General features: G+C 46.2%; 1 protein-coding gene across 2 annotated transcripts in view; it reads left to right on the top strand.

The window, feature by feature from the left end:
* ASIC2 (acid sensing ion channel subunit 2) overlaps positions 1-16,795 on the top strand; it is a 1,013,190-nt gene that overhangs the window by 990,933 nt on the left and 5,462 nt on the right. For both annotated transcript variants that reach the window (XM_047081726.1, XM_047081725.1), the window contains exons 4-7: positions 8,761-8,911; positions 10,932-10,988; positions 12,369-12,522; positions 15,145-15,236. In XM_047081726.1, coding sequence (XP_046937682.1) covers positions 8,761-8,911; positions 10,932-10,988; positions 12,369-12,522; positions 15,145-15,236 — 454 coding nt within the window. The remainder of the gene's footprint in view (positions 1-8,760; positions 8,912-10,931; positions 10,989-12,368; positions 12,523-15,144; positions 15,237-16,795) is intronic.

Here is a 16,795-nt window from a genome sequence, read left to right as displayed (position 1 = left end):
CGTTACCATCATCCACTTCCTTTATTACAACTATTCTTGTGTCTATCTTTCCCTTGGGAAGCCAGAAAACAAATCTCATTCTTCCCTGAGACAGCCCTTCAGATATCTGAAGACAGTGCTTCAGGGTCCCCCTGAGGCTTTGCTTGCCCAGGATAAACAAATACTCCAACCCGCTTTCAGACACTCATTGGTAAGCAAGAGTTGATGCTTTACATGCTGTGATTTTCCAGCTACTGTGTGTGAGGCTTCAGGAAAGCTGACAGAACAGATAACGAACCAGCCACAGCAGGGTAGCAGGGGCATCCGGGACATGACCTCTGCAATAAAAGGGAAGTGGCTGACCCTGAACAAACTTTGGATCCTCACCATCAGAGCTTCACCAGCTACATTCCTGGTGCGCCCATCGTGGGCACCTGTTTTAATAGAAGACAAAGAAATGAGCTCCCCCTCCAAAGTGAATTTACATCATTTTAAGACCCCCAGCCTTGCCAAAAGGCATGATTCATTTCTCCCAAAGCCAGTTTGTGTGTTTAATGATCCAATATTGAGCAACATAGAGGATCCAATCCATTCTAATCATAGGATACCCCCTACCCCACCAAACTTCCCTATTTACAGATGAGAAAACTAAGGTCCAGAGGAGAGCAGCGACTTTTCCAAGGTCATACAAGAAATTTGTGAAAAATCCTGGTCAACTCATGAGCTCCAAAGATGAAAGAGTAAAGCAAACCATGAGGAAGAATGAAGAAAAGAACCGTTAGATAAAAAGGAAGAGAAACGCTCTGAAAAGTCCTCCTTGGAGCGTGTCTCCCTTCCTACAGCCACGTACAGCCCTTCCTACAGCCCTTCTCCAGCCCCTGGAGAGGCAGTGTAGTGTGATAAGCACAAGGCTGGAGTCAGAAATTCCCAGGTCCATCTACTGGCTCTGCCACTGATTAGGTTTGTGATCTTGGACAGGCTACTTAACCTTCTGATACTCAAGTTTCTCATTAATCAAATGAGAATGGAAACATCTACCTCAAAGGAGTCCTGTGAATGTTACATGAAATGAGTACAGAAGCTTTTGGTTCTCAGTAATGGTGGAGTAGCTTATATCAGACAAACTCTTCCGGAAATAGCAATTATAAACCCTGCACAAACTACTTGATGGCACTGGAGAGAGACTAACAGCAGGCAGAAACGGGAGGCTACACAGCCTTTGAAGGAAGGGAACCACACTGAGTGAAGGACACATTTATTTACCTGACATCCCCGTGAAGGCACGCCAAGTTCTAAGGGAATCCTGGGGATAGAGGTCGAGCAGGAGACAGCAGCCATTAAGTTAAGGAGTCAGAAGTCAGAATTTAGGTTTGCCTGAAAGGCCCAAACTTGGGAAAAGAAATCCTAGAAAGGAGGGGCCCCGATGGGGAGCCCCCAAATTTTTACATAAACCTCCCTAAAGTCCTAGACTGAACTTCGAACTTCATACAGATAGGGAGGGACTCCCGGAAGCTCAGGAGAAAAACAGCAGTTGAAAGAAATGGGCAGTAACTTCAGCAGCTGCCACTGAGGGGAGACAGACTTGATATCCAAGTACAACCAAGTTGGAGAGACTTCATAAATACCTCACACTTGCCACTGAAATGCCAGATGAGTCATTCCGCAGGAGTTAAGATCACATCCCAAGACAAAGGGCATAGTCCAGAATCAAGGGCAAAACTAAAATATGCCCATCCGTAAACAGAGCCTAAATAGTCCTTCTAAGACCAAACAAAACCAGTGATTCACCATTGATTTAACTGCCTGTTAGAACAAAACTCAATACTGTTCAGAGGAAGACAACTGACCCAGAGTCACTATAAAGAGTTATTCGCAACATCCAGGATACAATTAAAAAGGGTTATGTCCAGGGGCACCTGGGTGACTCAGTCGGTTAAGCATCCGACTTCGGCTCAGGTCATGATCTCACGGTCTGTGAGTTCCAGCCCCGCGTCGGGCTCTGGGCTGATGGCTCAGAGCCTGGAGCCTGCTTCCGATTCTGTGCCTCCCTCTCTCTCTGCCCCTCCCCCGTTCATGCTCTGTCTCTCTCTGTCTCAAAAATAAATAAACGTTAAAAAAAAAAATTAAAAAAAAAAAAAAGGGTTATGTCCAGGGGCACCTGGGTGGCTCAGTCGGTTAAGTGTCTGATTTCAGTCTAGGTCATGATCTCACCGTTCCCGGGTTTGAGCCCCACATCACGCTCTGTGCTGACAGCTCAGAGCCTGGAACCTGTTCTAGATTCTGTGTCTCCCTCTCTCTCTCTCTCTCTCTCCTCTTCCCCCATTCATGCTCCGTCTCTCTCAAAAACAAATAAACATTAAAAAAATTTTTTAAGGGTTATGTCCCCTATATATAATCAAAAATTACTAGACATATGAAAAAAAAAGAGGGAAAATATGAAAAGAAAAATAAACAACCAGTAGAAACAGATCCATATATAGCCCGTGTTGGAATTAGAAACAGTAACTTTAAAATAACAATAATATGGGGCACCTGTGTGGCTCAGTCCGTTGAGCATCTGACTTCAGCTCGGGTCATGATCTCACAGTTTGTGAGTTCAAGCCCCATGTCAGGCTCTGTGCTGACAGCTCGGAGCCGGGAGCCAGCTTCTGATTCTGTATCTCTCTCTCTCTCTCTCTCTCTCTCTCTCTCTCTCTCTCTCCCCTCCAACTCTCTCTCTCTCTCTCTCAAAAATAAACAAACATTTTTAAAAATTTAATAATAAAAATAAAATAACAATAATAAACATGTTAGGGGCTCCTGGGAGGCTCAGCTGGTTAAGTGTCCTACTCTTGATTTCAGCTCAAGTCATGATCTCACAGTTCATGAGATCAAGCCCCACGTTGGGCTCTGTGCTGACAGCACAGAATCTGTTTGGGATTCTCTCTCCCTCTCTCTCTGCCCCTCTTCTGCTCTCTCTCTCTCTCTCTAAATAACTAAATAAATAAATAAATAAATATTTTTTAAGTATATAAAAATAAAATAACAATGATAAGCACGTTAAACTATTACAGAAAGATATAAATGATGAGAAACTTTTAGGCAAGATATGAAAACTTTTTGTAAATGTCAACCTACACCTTGGGACTGGGTGGCTCAATTGGTTGAGCATCTGACTTTGGCTCAGGTAATAATCTCACGGTCCGTGAGTTCAAGCCACGCATCAGGCTCTGTGCTTACAGCTCAGAGCCTGGAGCCTGCTTCAGATTCTCTCTCTCTCTCTCTCTCTCTCTCTCTCTCTCTCTGCCCCTCCCCCACTCATGCTCTGTCTCTCTCTCAAAAATAAATAAACATTAAAAAAAATTAGGGGCACCTGGGTGGCTCAGTTGGTTAAGCACCGACTTCAGCTCAGGTCATGATCTCACAGTTCATGAGTTCAAGCCCCATGTATGGCTCTATGCTGACAGCTCAGAGCCTGGAGCCTGCTTCAGACCCTGTGTGTGTCTCTCTCTGCCCCTACCATGCTCATACTCTGTCTCTCTCTCTCTCTCCCCCTCCTCAAAAATAAACATTAAAAAATTTTTTTAATTAAAAAAAATTACATACCAACCTTCACCTAAAATATACAATTACCTGAAATTTTAAAAATATTGGATGGGATTATGAGAAGATTATATAGAAAACAATAAATGAACACCAAACTCGAAGGCAGGTTAATAAAAATTATTCAAATGAGACACAAAGAGAAAGAAAAAAGACTGATAAAAGTGAACAGAACACCCATGATTTGTGAAACAGTATCAAGCAAACCAGTATGCATATAAATAGGATCCCAGAAAGAAGAGAGACAAAGAATGGAGGAGAAAAATAATTGAAGAAATATTGGCTAAAAATGTTTCAATTTTGTTCAAAAACATCATTCCACAGATTCAGGAACCTCAGTGATCCCCAAGCAGGATAAATACAAAGTAAACCACGTCTGGTATGATGCAGTTAAAATCCTAAAACAACAACAACAACAACAACAACAACAACAACAACATCTTAAAAGTAATCAGGAGAGAAGAGGCATAATACATAGAGAGGAGCAATGAAAAAATTATGACTGATTTCTCATCAAAAACAGGCCAGAAGATGGTGAAATACCCTCGAAATGGTTGGGGGGGGGGAAACACATTACAAGCTGGAATTCTACACATGGCCAAAATATGTTTCAAAAATAAAGACAAAATTAACACTTCTTACAGATAAATGAAAATGGACACCATTTACCACAAGTGAACTCATACTAAAAGAAATAATAAAGAAAGTTCTTCTGCCTGAAGAGAAATGATAGCAAATGGAAATTCAGATCTACACAAAAGAATGGTGAACAGGGAAAATGATATACATGTGGGTAAATATAAAATGTTTTCTTTTTTTCTTAACTTCTTTGAAAATTAATGGGATGCTTAAGGCATAAATAGTAACAGTGTACCTACCATGGTGTTTATAACAGATGTAATAGTAAAATATATGACAGCAATAGCATAAAGGACAGGAAGGGATGGAAATAGAATTATATGTGGAGTGGTATTATATTAATTCAAGATAGATTCTGATAAGGATGAAAACTGTAAATCCTAGAGCAGCAAGTTAAAAAAATAATAGTACAAAGAGGTATAAATCAAAAGCCAATTGAGGAGATGGAATGATCACCTAAAACAATACTCAGTTACCCCAAAAGGAGTCAAGGAAGGTAGAACAAAGGAAGAAATAGCAGTGGGGACAAAAAGGAAACAAAGAGCAAGATAGTAGACTTCAACTTAACTGTATCAAAAATACTATTAAATGTAAATGCATTAAACCCTCCAATTAAAACACAGAGATTGTCAAGGTAAAACAGCAGTACTCAAATAGGCTGTTTACAGGAAATGTACCTTAAATATAAAAATATTCTGATGGGTTAAAAGCAAAAGGTGGACCAAAAAAAATTAAAGAATGGGAAAAGATAAACAGTAAGTATAAGAAAGCTGGTATGACTATATTATACAAAGTAAACCTCAAGACAAATATATTGCATGAGATAAAGAGAGTTATTTCACAATGATAACAGAATCAATCCCTCAAGAAGATATCGTGATCTTAAATATGTAGGTGCCTCATGGTAAGTTTCAAAAACACAAGGGGCAAAAATAGCCCTAAAGGGAGACATGGACAAATCTATAGTCCTAGTTAGAGAGTTGAACACTTCTCTCTCAGCAATTGATGAATAACTAGACAAAAACTCAGTAGAACTATAGAAGATTGGAGCAACACTATCCAACAACTTGACCTAATTGCCTATTACAGGATACACATGCTTTTCAAGTGCACATGAAACATTCACCAAGATATACCATACGCTGCACTGTAACTCAATCTCAGTAAATTTTAAAGGAACATGGATAGTATGTTTCCTGATCAAAGCATAATTAAATTAGAAATCAAAAACAAGGAAAGAGATAACACCAGTTACTAATATCAGAAACGAAAGAGAGGACGTTACTACCAATTTTTCAGACATTTAAAAATTGATAAGAGAATATTATACACAACTATATGCTAATAAATTCAACAACTTAGATGAAATGGACAAATTCCTTGGAAAACAGCACAACAAAACCACCACAAGAAGAAATGGGAAGTCTGAATGTCTCTAAATCCACTAAAGGAATTGAATTCATAATTAAAAATCATCACACACACACACCATCACCAAGTCCAGATGGCTTCACATTTAGGACAGGAATGATACCAAGCCTACACAAACTGAGAAAATAGAGAAAGAGGAAAGGAAACAATTTATAATTTTGTTTATGAAGTTAGTATAACCACAATACCAAACCTGACTGGACATCACAAGAAAAGCAAATTAAATACAATATCATTCATGAGCATAGACACAGAAATCTTCCACGAGACATTAGTAGGTTAAATACAGCAACAATATAAAGAGGATAATAAACAAACCATGACCAAGTGGGGCTTGTGCCAGAAATGCAAGGTGGGTTCAGCATCTATAGATCAATCCGTAACATTCACCATATTAACAGAACAAAGGAGGAAAATCATGTGATCATCTCAGTAGAAACAGGACACACATTTGTCAAAACTTAATACCCAGTAAAGGTAAAAGTGCTCAGCAAACTAGAAACAGGAGAGAACTTTCTCAATCTGACAAGGGCCTCTAGGGAAAAAAATATATATATACCTAACACATTTAATAATGAAGTAATGAACCCTTTCCTCCTATGATCAGGAACAAGGTAAAGATATCTTCTCTCTTCAGTTTTTTCCAACGTTACACAATATACAGTTTCTGGCCAGTGCGCTGAAGCAAGAAAAAGAAATAAAAAATAAAGACCAGAAAGGAAGAAGTAAAATTCAGCAATAAAAAGGAATGAACTACTGAGACATGCATGAGCATGAATGAATCTTGGAAACGTTCTGCTGAGAGAAAGAAGCCAGACACAAAAGGGTGCATGCTGTATGCTTCTATTTATATAAAATCCTAGACCAGGCAAAGCCAATTTATGACAGAAAGCAGATCGGTGATGGCCTGAGGGCTGGGGAGGGGACTTTGGGGGGTTAATGGAGATGCTCCGTATCTTGATTAGAATGCTTGTTACCAGGGTGTACACGCTTGTAAAAATTCATTAAATTGTCCATTAAAGTTGAGACATTTTATTATTTGTAAATGACATCTTAATGAGGGATTTTTAAAAGTAGGAAAAATATACACCATTAAAAAAATGAAAAGTCAGCCACAAACTATGGGAGGTAGAGAGAAAATATTCTCAGTACATGCTATCTGACAGGGGACTTGTATCCAGAACATATGGAGAACTCTTACAGCTTAATAATAAAAGTAAAAAGTAAGCAAGTTGTTTTAATGGGCAAAAGACTTGAAAAGACATGTCACAAAAGATAATACATGAATGGCCAATTAGCACATAAAATTGCACTCAAGATCATCAATCAGCAGAGAACCACAAATAGAAACAACAATGAGATATAACTATACCCCTACATGAATGTCTAAAATTAGAAATATGGACAAAATCAAGATTTGGCAAGGGTACAACATAACTGGAACTCTCATACGCTCCTGGTGGTAACGAAAGACCGTACTAGAACTGTGGATAACAGTTCCACCGTTTCATATAAAAAGTTATCCCGAGACCTATTTAACAAACCACCTCTTCTCCTAGCCGGTTACCTAAGAGAAATGAAAGTATGTGTCCAAAAACTGAACTGACTTGTCCATAAATGTTAACAGGGACTTTTTCATAATTACCCAAAACTGGAAACAATCCAAGGGCCCGTCATCAGGTGAATGGATACAGATTGTGGTATATTTATACACTGGGAAACTATTCAGCAATTTAAAAAAAAAATGAACTAAGGCACACAACCGTGTGGATAAATCTCAAAAACATTATGTTGAGCCAAAGAACCCAGACACAAAAGAATACTCAGTGTAGGTTCTCATTTACATGAAGGTTGAGAACAGCCAAAGCCAACCTATGGTGGTAGAATCCGTAACAGAGATTGGCTGGGTGGATGGGTGGGGGTTGATTGGAAAGGGAGAGGAAGGAATTCTGTGGGGTGATTTTCAATGTCTTGGGTCTTACGGTGCCTGGGTGGCTCAGTAGGTTGAGCAACCGACTCTTGATTTTAGCTCAGGTCATGATCTCATGGTTGGCATCAAACCCCACGTCCAGCTCTATACTGATAGTGCAGGACCTGCTTAGAATTTTCTCTCTCTCTGCCCCTCCCCTGCTCACACGTGTGCACACACTCTCTCTCAAAATAAATAAGTAAACTTTTTTTTAAATGTCTTAGGTCTTGATTTAAGTGGTAGGTTCACAAGTGTATACATTTTTTTAAAAAAGTTTTAATGTTTATTTACTTGAGAGAGAGAGAGCAGGGGAGGGGCAGAGAGAGACACACACACAGAATCCGAAGCAGGCTCCAGGCTCTGAGCTGTCAGCACAGAGCCTGACGTGGGGCTTGAACTCACAGACCGTGAGATCATGACCTGAGCCAAAGTCGGACACTCAACCGACTGAGCCACCCAGGCGCCCCAGTCAAGTGTATACATTTTTTAGAATTTGTTGAACTGTGCTCTAAAAACATGCATTTTGTTGCATTTTTTTTCTCCAATTAAATAAAAAAGATAAATATAAAGGATTTAGTTCGGGGCTTCACACATAAGTGCTCACAGCCATTCATTTCCCTCGCCCTTCACCTTCCCCAGTCCCAACAGGCATGTACCATAGGCATGACAGCATTCTATGGACATTGGACCTCTGAGAATAAGGACATTTTCCCCAAAGGAGTTCATCCATAGCATGACACTGGAGGAATGATCTAGTCTGGGCCACAGATCATAAATAACATTGATTATGCCATTTCTTCCTGGACCCTCTGAAGGTTCTGGCCCCCAAGTCTAGGTCTGGGGTCCCAATGTTCCCAGCCAAGAAGGTAGAATTTAGTTGGGTCATTCCAAGAGTTTGGAGATGACAAAGTATGGAGGTAGAAAGACACGTGGCAAGTGTAAGAGACTTCGAGATTGGCCTTTATGGGAAGGTTATACGAGACAGCAAAATGAGTATTGGAGGCAGACGTGGAAAGCCTATGAGGTCAATGGAGCTAGATTGTCCTGTAGCAGATGGTCAATAATCGTTTGTTGATTGAGTAAGTAAGTGAATGCGCTATTAAGGCTGTCGATGCCGAACCTCCAGGGCTGACTGCTGCCCCCACCTTCCTGTCTTGCAGCTCACATACCTGCCCCCACCGTGGGGTGAGTGTCGATCCTCAGAGATGGGACTCGACTTCTTTCCTGTTTACAGCATCACCGCCTGTCGGATCGACTGTGAGACGCGCTACATCGTGGAGAATTGCAACTGTCGTATGGTGCACATGCCAGGTCAGTGCCAAGGGACTGCCTGAGACCTTCTGTGCCCTTCTCACCCTAGCGGGAACCACTGTACCCACTCCATGAGGACCCACAGGGATGCTGTTCTGGGAAAGGCTAGTACTTGGTCCCAAACACGTGGACGGCAGATGGAAACAACCAGTCTAGCAACCAGGGCAGCATCCTGGTGTCCAGAAGTGTCCAGATGTTTAAAGAATGCTCCTGCCAGTGCTCAACGTGTTTGTTAATTGTTTGCTGCTCTTACCTCCTAGGGTTCAGTGTCCAGGTATTGGAGCCCTTGCAATTCTTGAATCCTGGTGTGGCACCTGTTCAAACATCCAGGTGTCTGTTGCTTTCATCCAGATGGTTTCCTTCTCGCATCCAAATGTCTAGCACTCTTTCAGATGAGGCAAAAGTCCCTCAGCTGGCAAATAGATGCGCATGTGCTGATATTTCTGGTGTCAGACTAACAATGCATGTAGCCATCTTATTAGAGGTAGTCGGCTAATCAGAGGCAGGAGCACGAGGGGTGGAGTGGGGTTGCAGGGGAAGGGGCATGGCGTGAGGGCTAATTCAAGCATGAAGAGTTTGGTTTCGCAGCAGAGAAGGAAGGATGACAAGCTGGGAGGAAGGGACCTTGGCTTCTAATTCAGATTCCTCCACTTATCTGCTGTGTGACCTGGCCCAAGTTACTAAATCTCTCCGTTCTTACCTTCATTATCTCTAAAATACAATCATTAGTTGTTAGGAGGATAAAATTAGGCTAAAATATAAAAGTGCAAAAGTCAGTGGTCATTTTATTAGCACACGCGGAGAGGAACCAAAAGTAGTATTGACTGATGATCTACTATGTGTTGGGAGCTTTGCTATCCTATTCAATGGCTACCATTTCATGGCCATATCATACTTTATTTAAGTTTATTTAACTAAATCCTTATATCAGACATTTAATTCATTATCAATTGCTTTCTTTTATAACCAATGCTCAGATTTAGCTTATAGCTAAACTCTATTTCATCAGTAATCAGTAAGTTTTTCTAGAAATCTAATTGTATAATTGTTGATCTTTAAAATTGCCTCTGAGCTTCCCAGAAGACAGAGCAAAAAGAGAAACACCAGTTACATTGTTATTGTTGGAAAGAAGGAAGCATACCAGCTCTCAGCTCTTGAAAAGGGTGTTTAGGGAAATAGTAAGGAAAGGACATTGTGGTAGGTTTAATTTTAGCACCCGGGGAAAAAAAAGGCCGGGCCTGGGATTTGGGGGTGGGGGGGCAGAGGTGGCGTCTGGATTTCTACTGAGAGACCATAGAGAAGGATACAGCACTGGGGAATGTTACCTGCCTGATGGATCAGACTGGATCACCAGCCAGTAAGGTTCCCCCGTGGAACCTGAGCCAAAAGCAAGCAGTAGAGGTTTTAACCGTTCTACCCATGACATTCTTACTGGCATCTCTGTTACCGAATTAAGGGCAAGAAACTTACAAAGTGGGGCTTGTTCACAGACAGCAGAGGTGTGGCCCTGGCCTCCGGGTCAGACTGGTCAGACCAGTGTATTCAAAACCCATCTCCATCACTGCTAGCTCTGATGTCCTGGGAAGGCAGGATACTTTAACCTCAAGACTCTCAGGGGTGAAACAGACATGGTATTTCCTATTTCCGGAGGTATCCGTGTGAGTTAAAGGCGAAGATGTGTGCCTGGAGGTAGAGGTGCTTTCTGCCAGTCTCTACTTTCAGCCACCAAGGCTTTCTCACCTGTCACCCACCTGAGCTAGTTGGGCCAGCGCAGCAATCTGGGAGAAGTTAGCTAGGCAGACCCTATATTCACCTGCCCAAGCTCCCAGAGCAGAGCAGACCTAATCCCCTGGCTCTGGGTAACACTGCACCCCCACTTGCCCCCAGCTCTTATGGGTGATTCCCTTCTGACTGCCGGGGGACTGCTGCTCCTCCCCGGTTGCAGGATGCATTCCCTTTCCCCAGCCCAGGAGGGAGGGGTTGCTGCCTGAGTACGTCTCCTTGTGTCTCTTCTTTGCAGGGGATGCCCCTTTCTGTACTCCGGAGCAGCACAAGGAGTGCGCAGAGCCTGCCCTAGGTCAGTACTGGGGGACAAAGGGAGTGGGAGCTGAGCTTGAGACCTCAGAGGTGTTCTGGGTGTGGGAGAGATAGGGCGGAAGGGGCACCGGAGGGGGGAGGAGAGGCTGGCTGGGGCTGCAGCACTGTAGGAAATGGAGAGGAAGGGGGAGAGGAGGCAGGAGAGAGAGAGGGGAGGAAACTGATGCAGGCGGATGAGGGCTGGCGAGGCACTGGGGGAGTGAGAGGAAGTAGAGAGGTGCGGTAGAGAAGGGGTGGGTTTCAGGGGAATGGAGAGCACTGGGGAGCACAGAGGAAGGGACAGAGATGGAGAGAGGATGAATGAACAGTAGACATCTGGGTGGGCACCGAAGGAGGTAGGGGAGGGGGGAAGGGGCAGCCGCTGTGCATTTCTCCCTCCTCCTCCTCTGGCTGGGTGCTCATGGGTTGGAATAACTGCTGGAATCCCCCACTGGAAAACTTCAGGTGCAGGAGATCCGACAAACAAGCCACAACCCCAAAGCTAGACTCACTCCACCTGCCTGCCTCTCTCTGCACCTGGGAAGTGGTCTATGATCAAGACGAGCAGAGAGCATGTTTAAATCATAGGGACTCAAGTTCGTTCAGCAGCTGCACTTGCTGGAGCTAAGCTAGGACAGCTCTGGACTCCTGTGTCCAGTTGCTTCCAGAAGGACTGATCGTGGGGGGGAGGCGCCGGCCTTAGAGAAGGGTGAAAGATGTGTACAAAGACATCTCTCCTTGGAGTATGGAATCCCATGGGTAACACTGCCATGATCAGAGAGACGGAGGGAAGGAAGTGATATCTTTAGCCACCCCTTCCTCAGGTGAAGACAGGAGCAGAAAAGGTGCGGGAGGTTGCTTCTAGGGACAGGAACTGAGAATCTTTGCCTGCACCCTGCCCCAGCAGGCACCGGAGGCAGGCTCTGGCTAGGAAGGAGCCTCAGAGGGAATACCACTGAGCCCTGGGTTTTAGATAAAATGTTCTCTCATGTTTGCCCGTGACGGGAGGCCCACTTTGTGGATGAGAACACTGAGGCTAGGAGCAGAGAAGGCTCTGGGAAGCTGAAGGGGCCAGGACTCCTGTGGAACCCATTCTCCAAAAGCGGTGCCTTTCAACAATTTTTAAAGGACAACATAACAATAAAGGAAGTGGAAGGAGAACAGGACCAAGAGAGACACATAGAGTGGGCACTTTTCATGAGTGCTCACACCCTCACCAATCTATAGCCAAAGCCCAGCTCCCCTCATCTCCACAGCCCCGCCCCTCACTTCCCGGGGATGGCCCCTCCTCCCAGCTTCCGCGCCCCCACCTCCCCAGCGGCTGGAACCCTGGGGCCCCGCCCCCACAGCTGACTAAGCCCCGCCCCCCTCTCCCCCGCAGGTCTGCTGGCGGAGAAGGACAGTAATTACTGTCTCTGCAGGACACCCTGCAACCTGACCCGCTACAACAAAGAGCTGTCCATGGTGAAGATCCCCAGCAAGACGTCAGCCAAGTACCTCGAGAAGAAATTCAACAAATCAGAAAAATATATCTCGTAAGCTCAGTGGGCACCGGTAGGCAGAGGGAGAAGGGATGGACCCAGGAGAAACTGGGGGCAGTCGAGGAGGAGGGCAGAGGGAAGCTCCGTTTGGCAGAACTGAACTGACCCTCGGCCGTGTGCCAAGCTCTGTGTTTAGGACTCAGAAAGTGAAGACAAAGATGATTAAGAAGCAGCCCCTCCCCCAGCCTTTAAGGAGCTTACAGTCTTGAGAGAGGAGCGAACGTCTGAATGCTTTACAGGCTGATACAGGCAGGAAGGGAGGCTGGTTGATTGCACCTCACATGGGGTTGCCCTCAAGGAAAGCTTCAGAGACTTTAAGTTTATTTCTTTATTTTGAGAGAGAGAGACAGAGAAAGCGAGCAGGGGAGGGGCAGAGAGAGAGAGAGAGGGAGAGACAGAATATCAAGCAGGTTCCGTGCTGTCAGAGTCATGGAATCTGATGTGGGGTTTGAATTCCCCAACTGTGAGATCATGACCTGAGCGGAAGTCAAGAGTCAGAAGCTTGGGGGCGCCTGGGTGGCTCAGTTGCATAAGTGTCCAACTTCAGCTCAGGTCATGATCTCATGGCCCATGAGTTCCACTCTGTGCTGACAGCTCAGAGCCTGGAGCCTGCTTCAGATTCTGTCTCCCTCTCTCTCTGCCTCTCTCTCTCTCTCTCTCTCTCTCTCTCAAAAATAAAATAAAAACATAAAAAAAAATTTAAACAAAGGAGTCGGAAGCTTAATGTACTGAGCCAGTCACATGCCCCAGCTTCAGCGATCTTGTTTAAGAGGATGTGTAGGAGTTTTCCAGGCAGGCTTGCACATTTCATTCCCTCCACCCAGAATGCTTTTCCTCTCGCACTTTACCCACCTGGTTCCTCATTGTGCAGGTCTCCATTTCAAGGTCATCTCAAACAGCTAAATTAGTTCTCCTCCTTTTCAATCTCTGTCCAAGCACTCTGGTGTTTTCCTTTGTGGCATTCACCTAAGGGTGTCATTTCCATGTTCTCGTGTGTGTGTGCCCCACTAGACGGAAAGCCCCCTGAAGGCTGCAGCCTTTCCTTGTGTTCGCTGCTGTGGAGGGTCTGGCACAGAGCTGGCATTCAAAAAAATGTCTTTTAACAGAATAAATGAATGGAAGTCTTGGGAGCAGAGGTGTCCCAGGCACAGGGCAGACAAGAGAATGGCCAGAGGGAGCTGGGACAGGTGGATGTGTCAGAGCAAGAGGGCCTCGTCTCCCTGGGGACAGGGAGTGGATTTTATCCAAAAAGAGGAGGGGGCCTCTGATGAGCTTCAAGTAGGTGACAGCCTCAACCGTGTATTTTAGACCACTGCTCTGCAACAGAACTTTCTGCCATGACGGCAGAAGCACAGATTGTGTATCTCCGAGGACCAACAAGGGAGCCACTAACCGCATGTGGCTAGTGAGCATTTTAAATGTAGCCTGGGTGACAGAGGAACTGAAATGTAATTATTTTTAACGTTTTATTTATTTATTTTGAGAGAGCACACGCAGGGGAGGGGCAGAGAGAGAGGGAGAGAGAGAGAGAGAGAGAGAGAGAGAGAGAGAGAGAGAGAGCCCCAAGCAGGCTCCTCACTGTCAGCACAGATTCTGACTCGGGGCTCAAACTCATACACCGTGAGATCATGACCTGAGCCAAAACCAAGAGTCAGCCGCTCAACCAAAGGAGTCACCCAGGCGTCCCTGAATTGTAATGTTTTCTAGCAGTTTTAGAAAGATCCTTCAGGGGGCAGTGTGGAGGACAGAAGGGAAGCCAGAAGAAAGGGAGGCGGCCTGGTAGGAGGCAGTTGTCATCACCCAGGCAAGCGATGGTGACACTTACTTTGAGCGGCGCCTCGGGGAGCCCTGCATGAAGAGGAGGATTTGCTTCTCTCTCACCAGCCGCTCCCTCCTGCCACACGGCCACCGGAGCCCATCCCGGGGCAGCTCTGGCTCAGCCGGTTGCAAACAAGGGGCACCGAGGCCACTGTGACCAGCGTCGCAGGAGATGGAGAAAAGGAGGTGCCAGGCCCTGCTGCTGAGCCGACGTTCTGCCAGCAGCGATGACTTTTCCTGCCAAGATGTGTCTTGTTAACACACCTGCCTAAAAGAGGAAAAGGGAACCCCTCGGCCAGATATAGATTTGTTCCTCCCTGAGCCTGGCAGCTGATTTGGCAGTGTGAGCGCACGGGCGTCCCACTAGGACAACCTTGTTATAAATCCAAGTAGGAGCATGGCGGGGGGCTCTCCGGAGTGGGTAGAGGCCACCCGGGAGGTCAGCTGGGGCAAGCAAGGCAAGAGAGTGAAGAGCTTGTCAAGAGAGTGCGGAACTCACCTGCAGGTGGGGAGCCAGGAAGACCCTGTGGGGGGCCCAGAGACCTGGAGGCCAGGTAGGACTCGTGGAAAGCTGTCCCAAAGAGGGACACCTGATATGTGCCTCCAGAGCACTGGGCTGGGGGTCAGGGCTCTTGGTTCCAAGGTCAGCTCTGTCGCTGACCAGCTCTAACTTTGGGCTGGTCGTTTCACTTTCCTGGGCCTCAGCCCCTCCCTCTGTCAATGGGAAAGCTGGGTTGGATGGCCTGCGTGGATCCCGATGGTCCTCACCGTGTATGGTACTGGATATTCCCTCTGCAGAGAGAACATCCTCGTTCTGGATATATTTTTTGAAGCGCTCAATTATGAGACGATTGAACAGAAGAAGGCATATGAAGTTGCTGCCTTACTCGGTATGTCGGTGTCTGTTGCACAAATTTCCACACGTCATGGCGGGGAGTGAGGGGGAGTGGGCAGGGGGTAGGCAGGCAGACAGCACTCTCAATGTGCTAATTACGCCCTCTGTCCCAGAATGGGAAGGCCTCCGGTGTGGCGGAGGTTTTAGGCTCAGCTCATGCCCCAATTTAAGCCTCAGCTTCCCCATTGACACAATGATGCAAGTGAGCTGAAAGGTCTCTCAGGGCCTTCCCAGGGCTGCCCCGTTGGACTCTGCGGTCTTCTGCCCCCAGGTTGGAGTGACAGTCCCGGGGCCGCAGCGGGAAAAGAGCTGTCCAATGGAGGGAAGGCTGAGCTTTGGGTGGTCCCCAGGCAGTGAGTGTGAGTGTGGGACTGGAAAGCAACATGGCAGCACTGGGGCCAGATGTCCCCCCTGGATTGAGAGTCCTTTGTCAAACACAAAAAAAGGGTCACACATCCCCAGATGTCTACAAACCTGACTGCCGCCCCCACTCGAGTTTACATCAGCTCCCCTGGCCGCACCGCCAAATAACGGATGCAGGGAGTTCCGTTCAACCCTGCCCCCCGCCAAACTCACAAAACCCCCGGAGGTGGTCAGCTGAAAGATCTGTGCCTTGGGTCCTTCTCCCAAGTCCAGCTCACTCTCAAGAGAGGACATGATGCTGTCCCTACAAGGAGAATTAGCCGCTGTTGTCCCTGTGAGTTGGACAGAGAGTGGTATCCTGGGGGAGGTGGGTGGCAGGTGTAGAGGGAAGTATAGAGGTTCAGAGCCAAAGACTACTGCATACCAGCTCCGAGAATGTGGGCAAGTGGCCTCACTCACTGGACGTCAGGCCCCTCATCTGTGAAATGGGTCTAATAAAGCTGCTTGATGAGTTCATTGTGATGGTTAGCCGGGGTAAAGCCTCAGCCCACAGAAGGCGCATAAAGAATAGTTTCTGGTACCTGGACAGTCACCATGCCAGAGACCCAGGGCCCCCGCTGGTGATTCCAGGCACCATGTGAGCATTTCTGCACCTCTCCCAGGCGACTGGGGACTGGGCCAAAGCTGGGACCCAGTTGGGTTAAGGTGGCTGTCACTTGGGTCTCAGACGCTGTTGCGGCCAAAAGGGACTAAGCCAAGACTCTAATGTCCTGGGCCGGAGGTAGAGGTCATGCTCCAGACATGTAGACCCACTCACCCTGCCTCTGTCACCTCATTTCTTTTTTTTTTTTCTTTTTTTGAGAGAGAAAGAGAAAGTGTGCGTACAAGCGGGGGAGGGGCAGAGAGAAGGAGAGACAGAATCCCAAGCAGGCTCCACGCCATCAGCGCAGAGCCCGATATGGGGCTCAAACTCACAAACTGAGATCACGACCTGAGCCGAGATCAACAGTCTGACGCTTAACCAACGAGCCACCCAGGCATCCCCCTCCTTCATTTCCTAAAGATAACTCAAGACAGGGCTCTCCCCATCCCCCCATATAGGCTCACAGCTCGCTCGCTCTCTCTCTCTCTCTCTCTCTCGCTCTCACTCTCTCTCTGTCTTACACACACACACACACACACACACACACA

The sequence above is a fragment of the Lynx rufus genome, unplaced genomic scaffold (assembly GCF_022079265.1).
Source record: "Lynx rufus isolate CCGP_SWC_20201006 ecotype Redwood Valley unplaced genomic scaffold, mLynRuf1.p SCAF_18, whole genome shotgun sequence".
Taxonomy (NCBI): domain Eukaryota; kingdom Metazoa; phylum Chordata; class Mammalia; order Carnivora; family Felidae; genus Lynx; species Lynx rufus.
The sequence above is the reverse complement of the archived record's forward strand: the minus strand, read 5'-3'. Positions and strand labels throughout refer to the sequence as shown.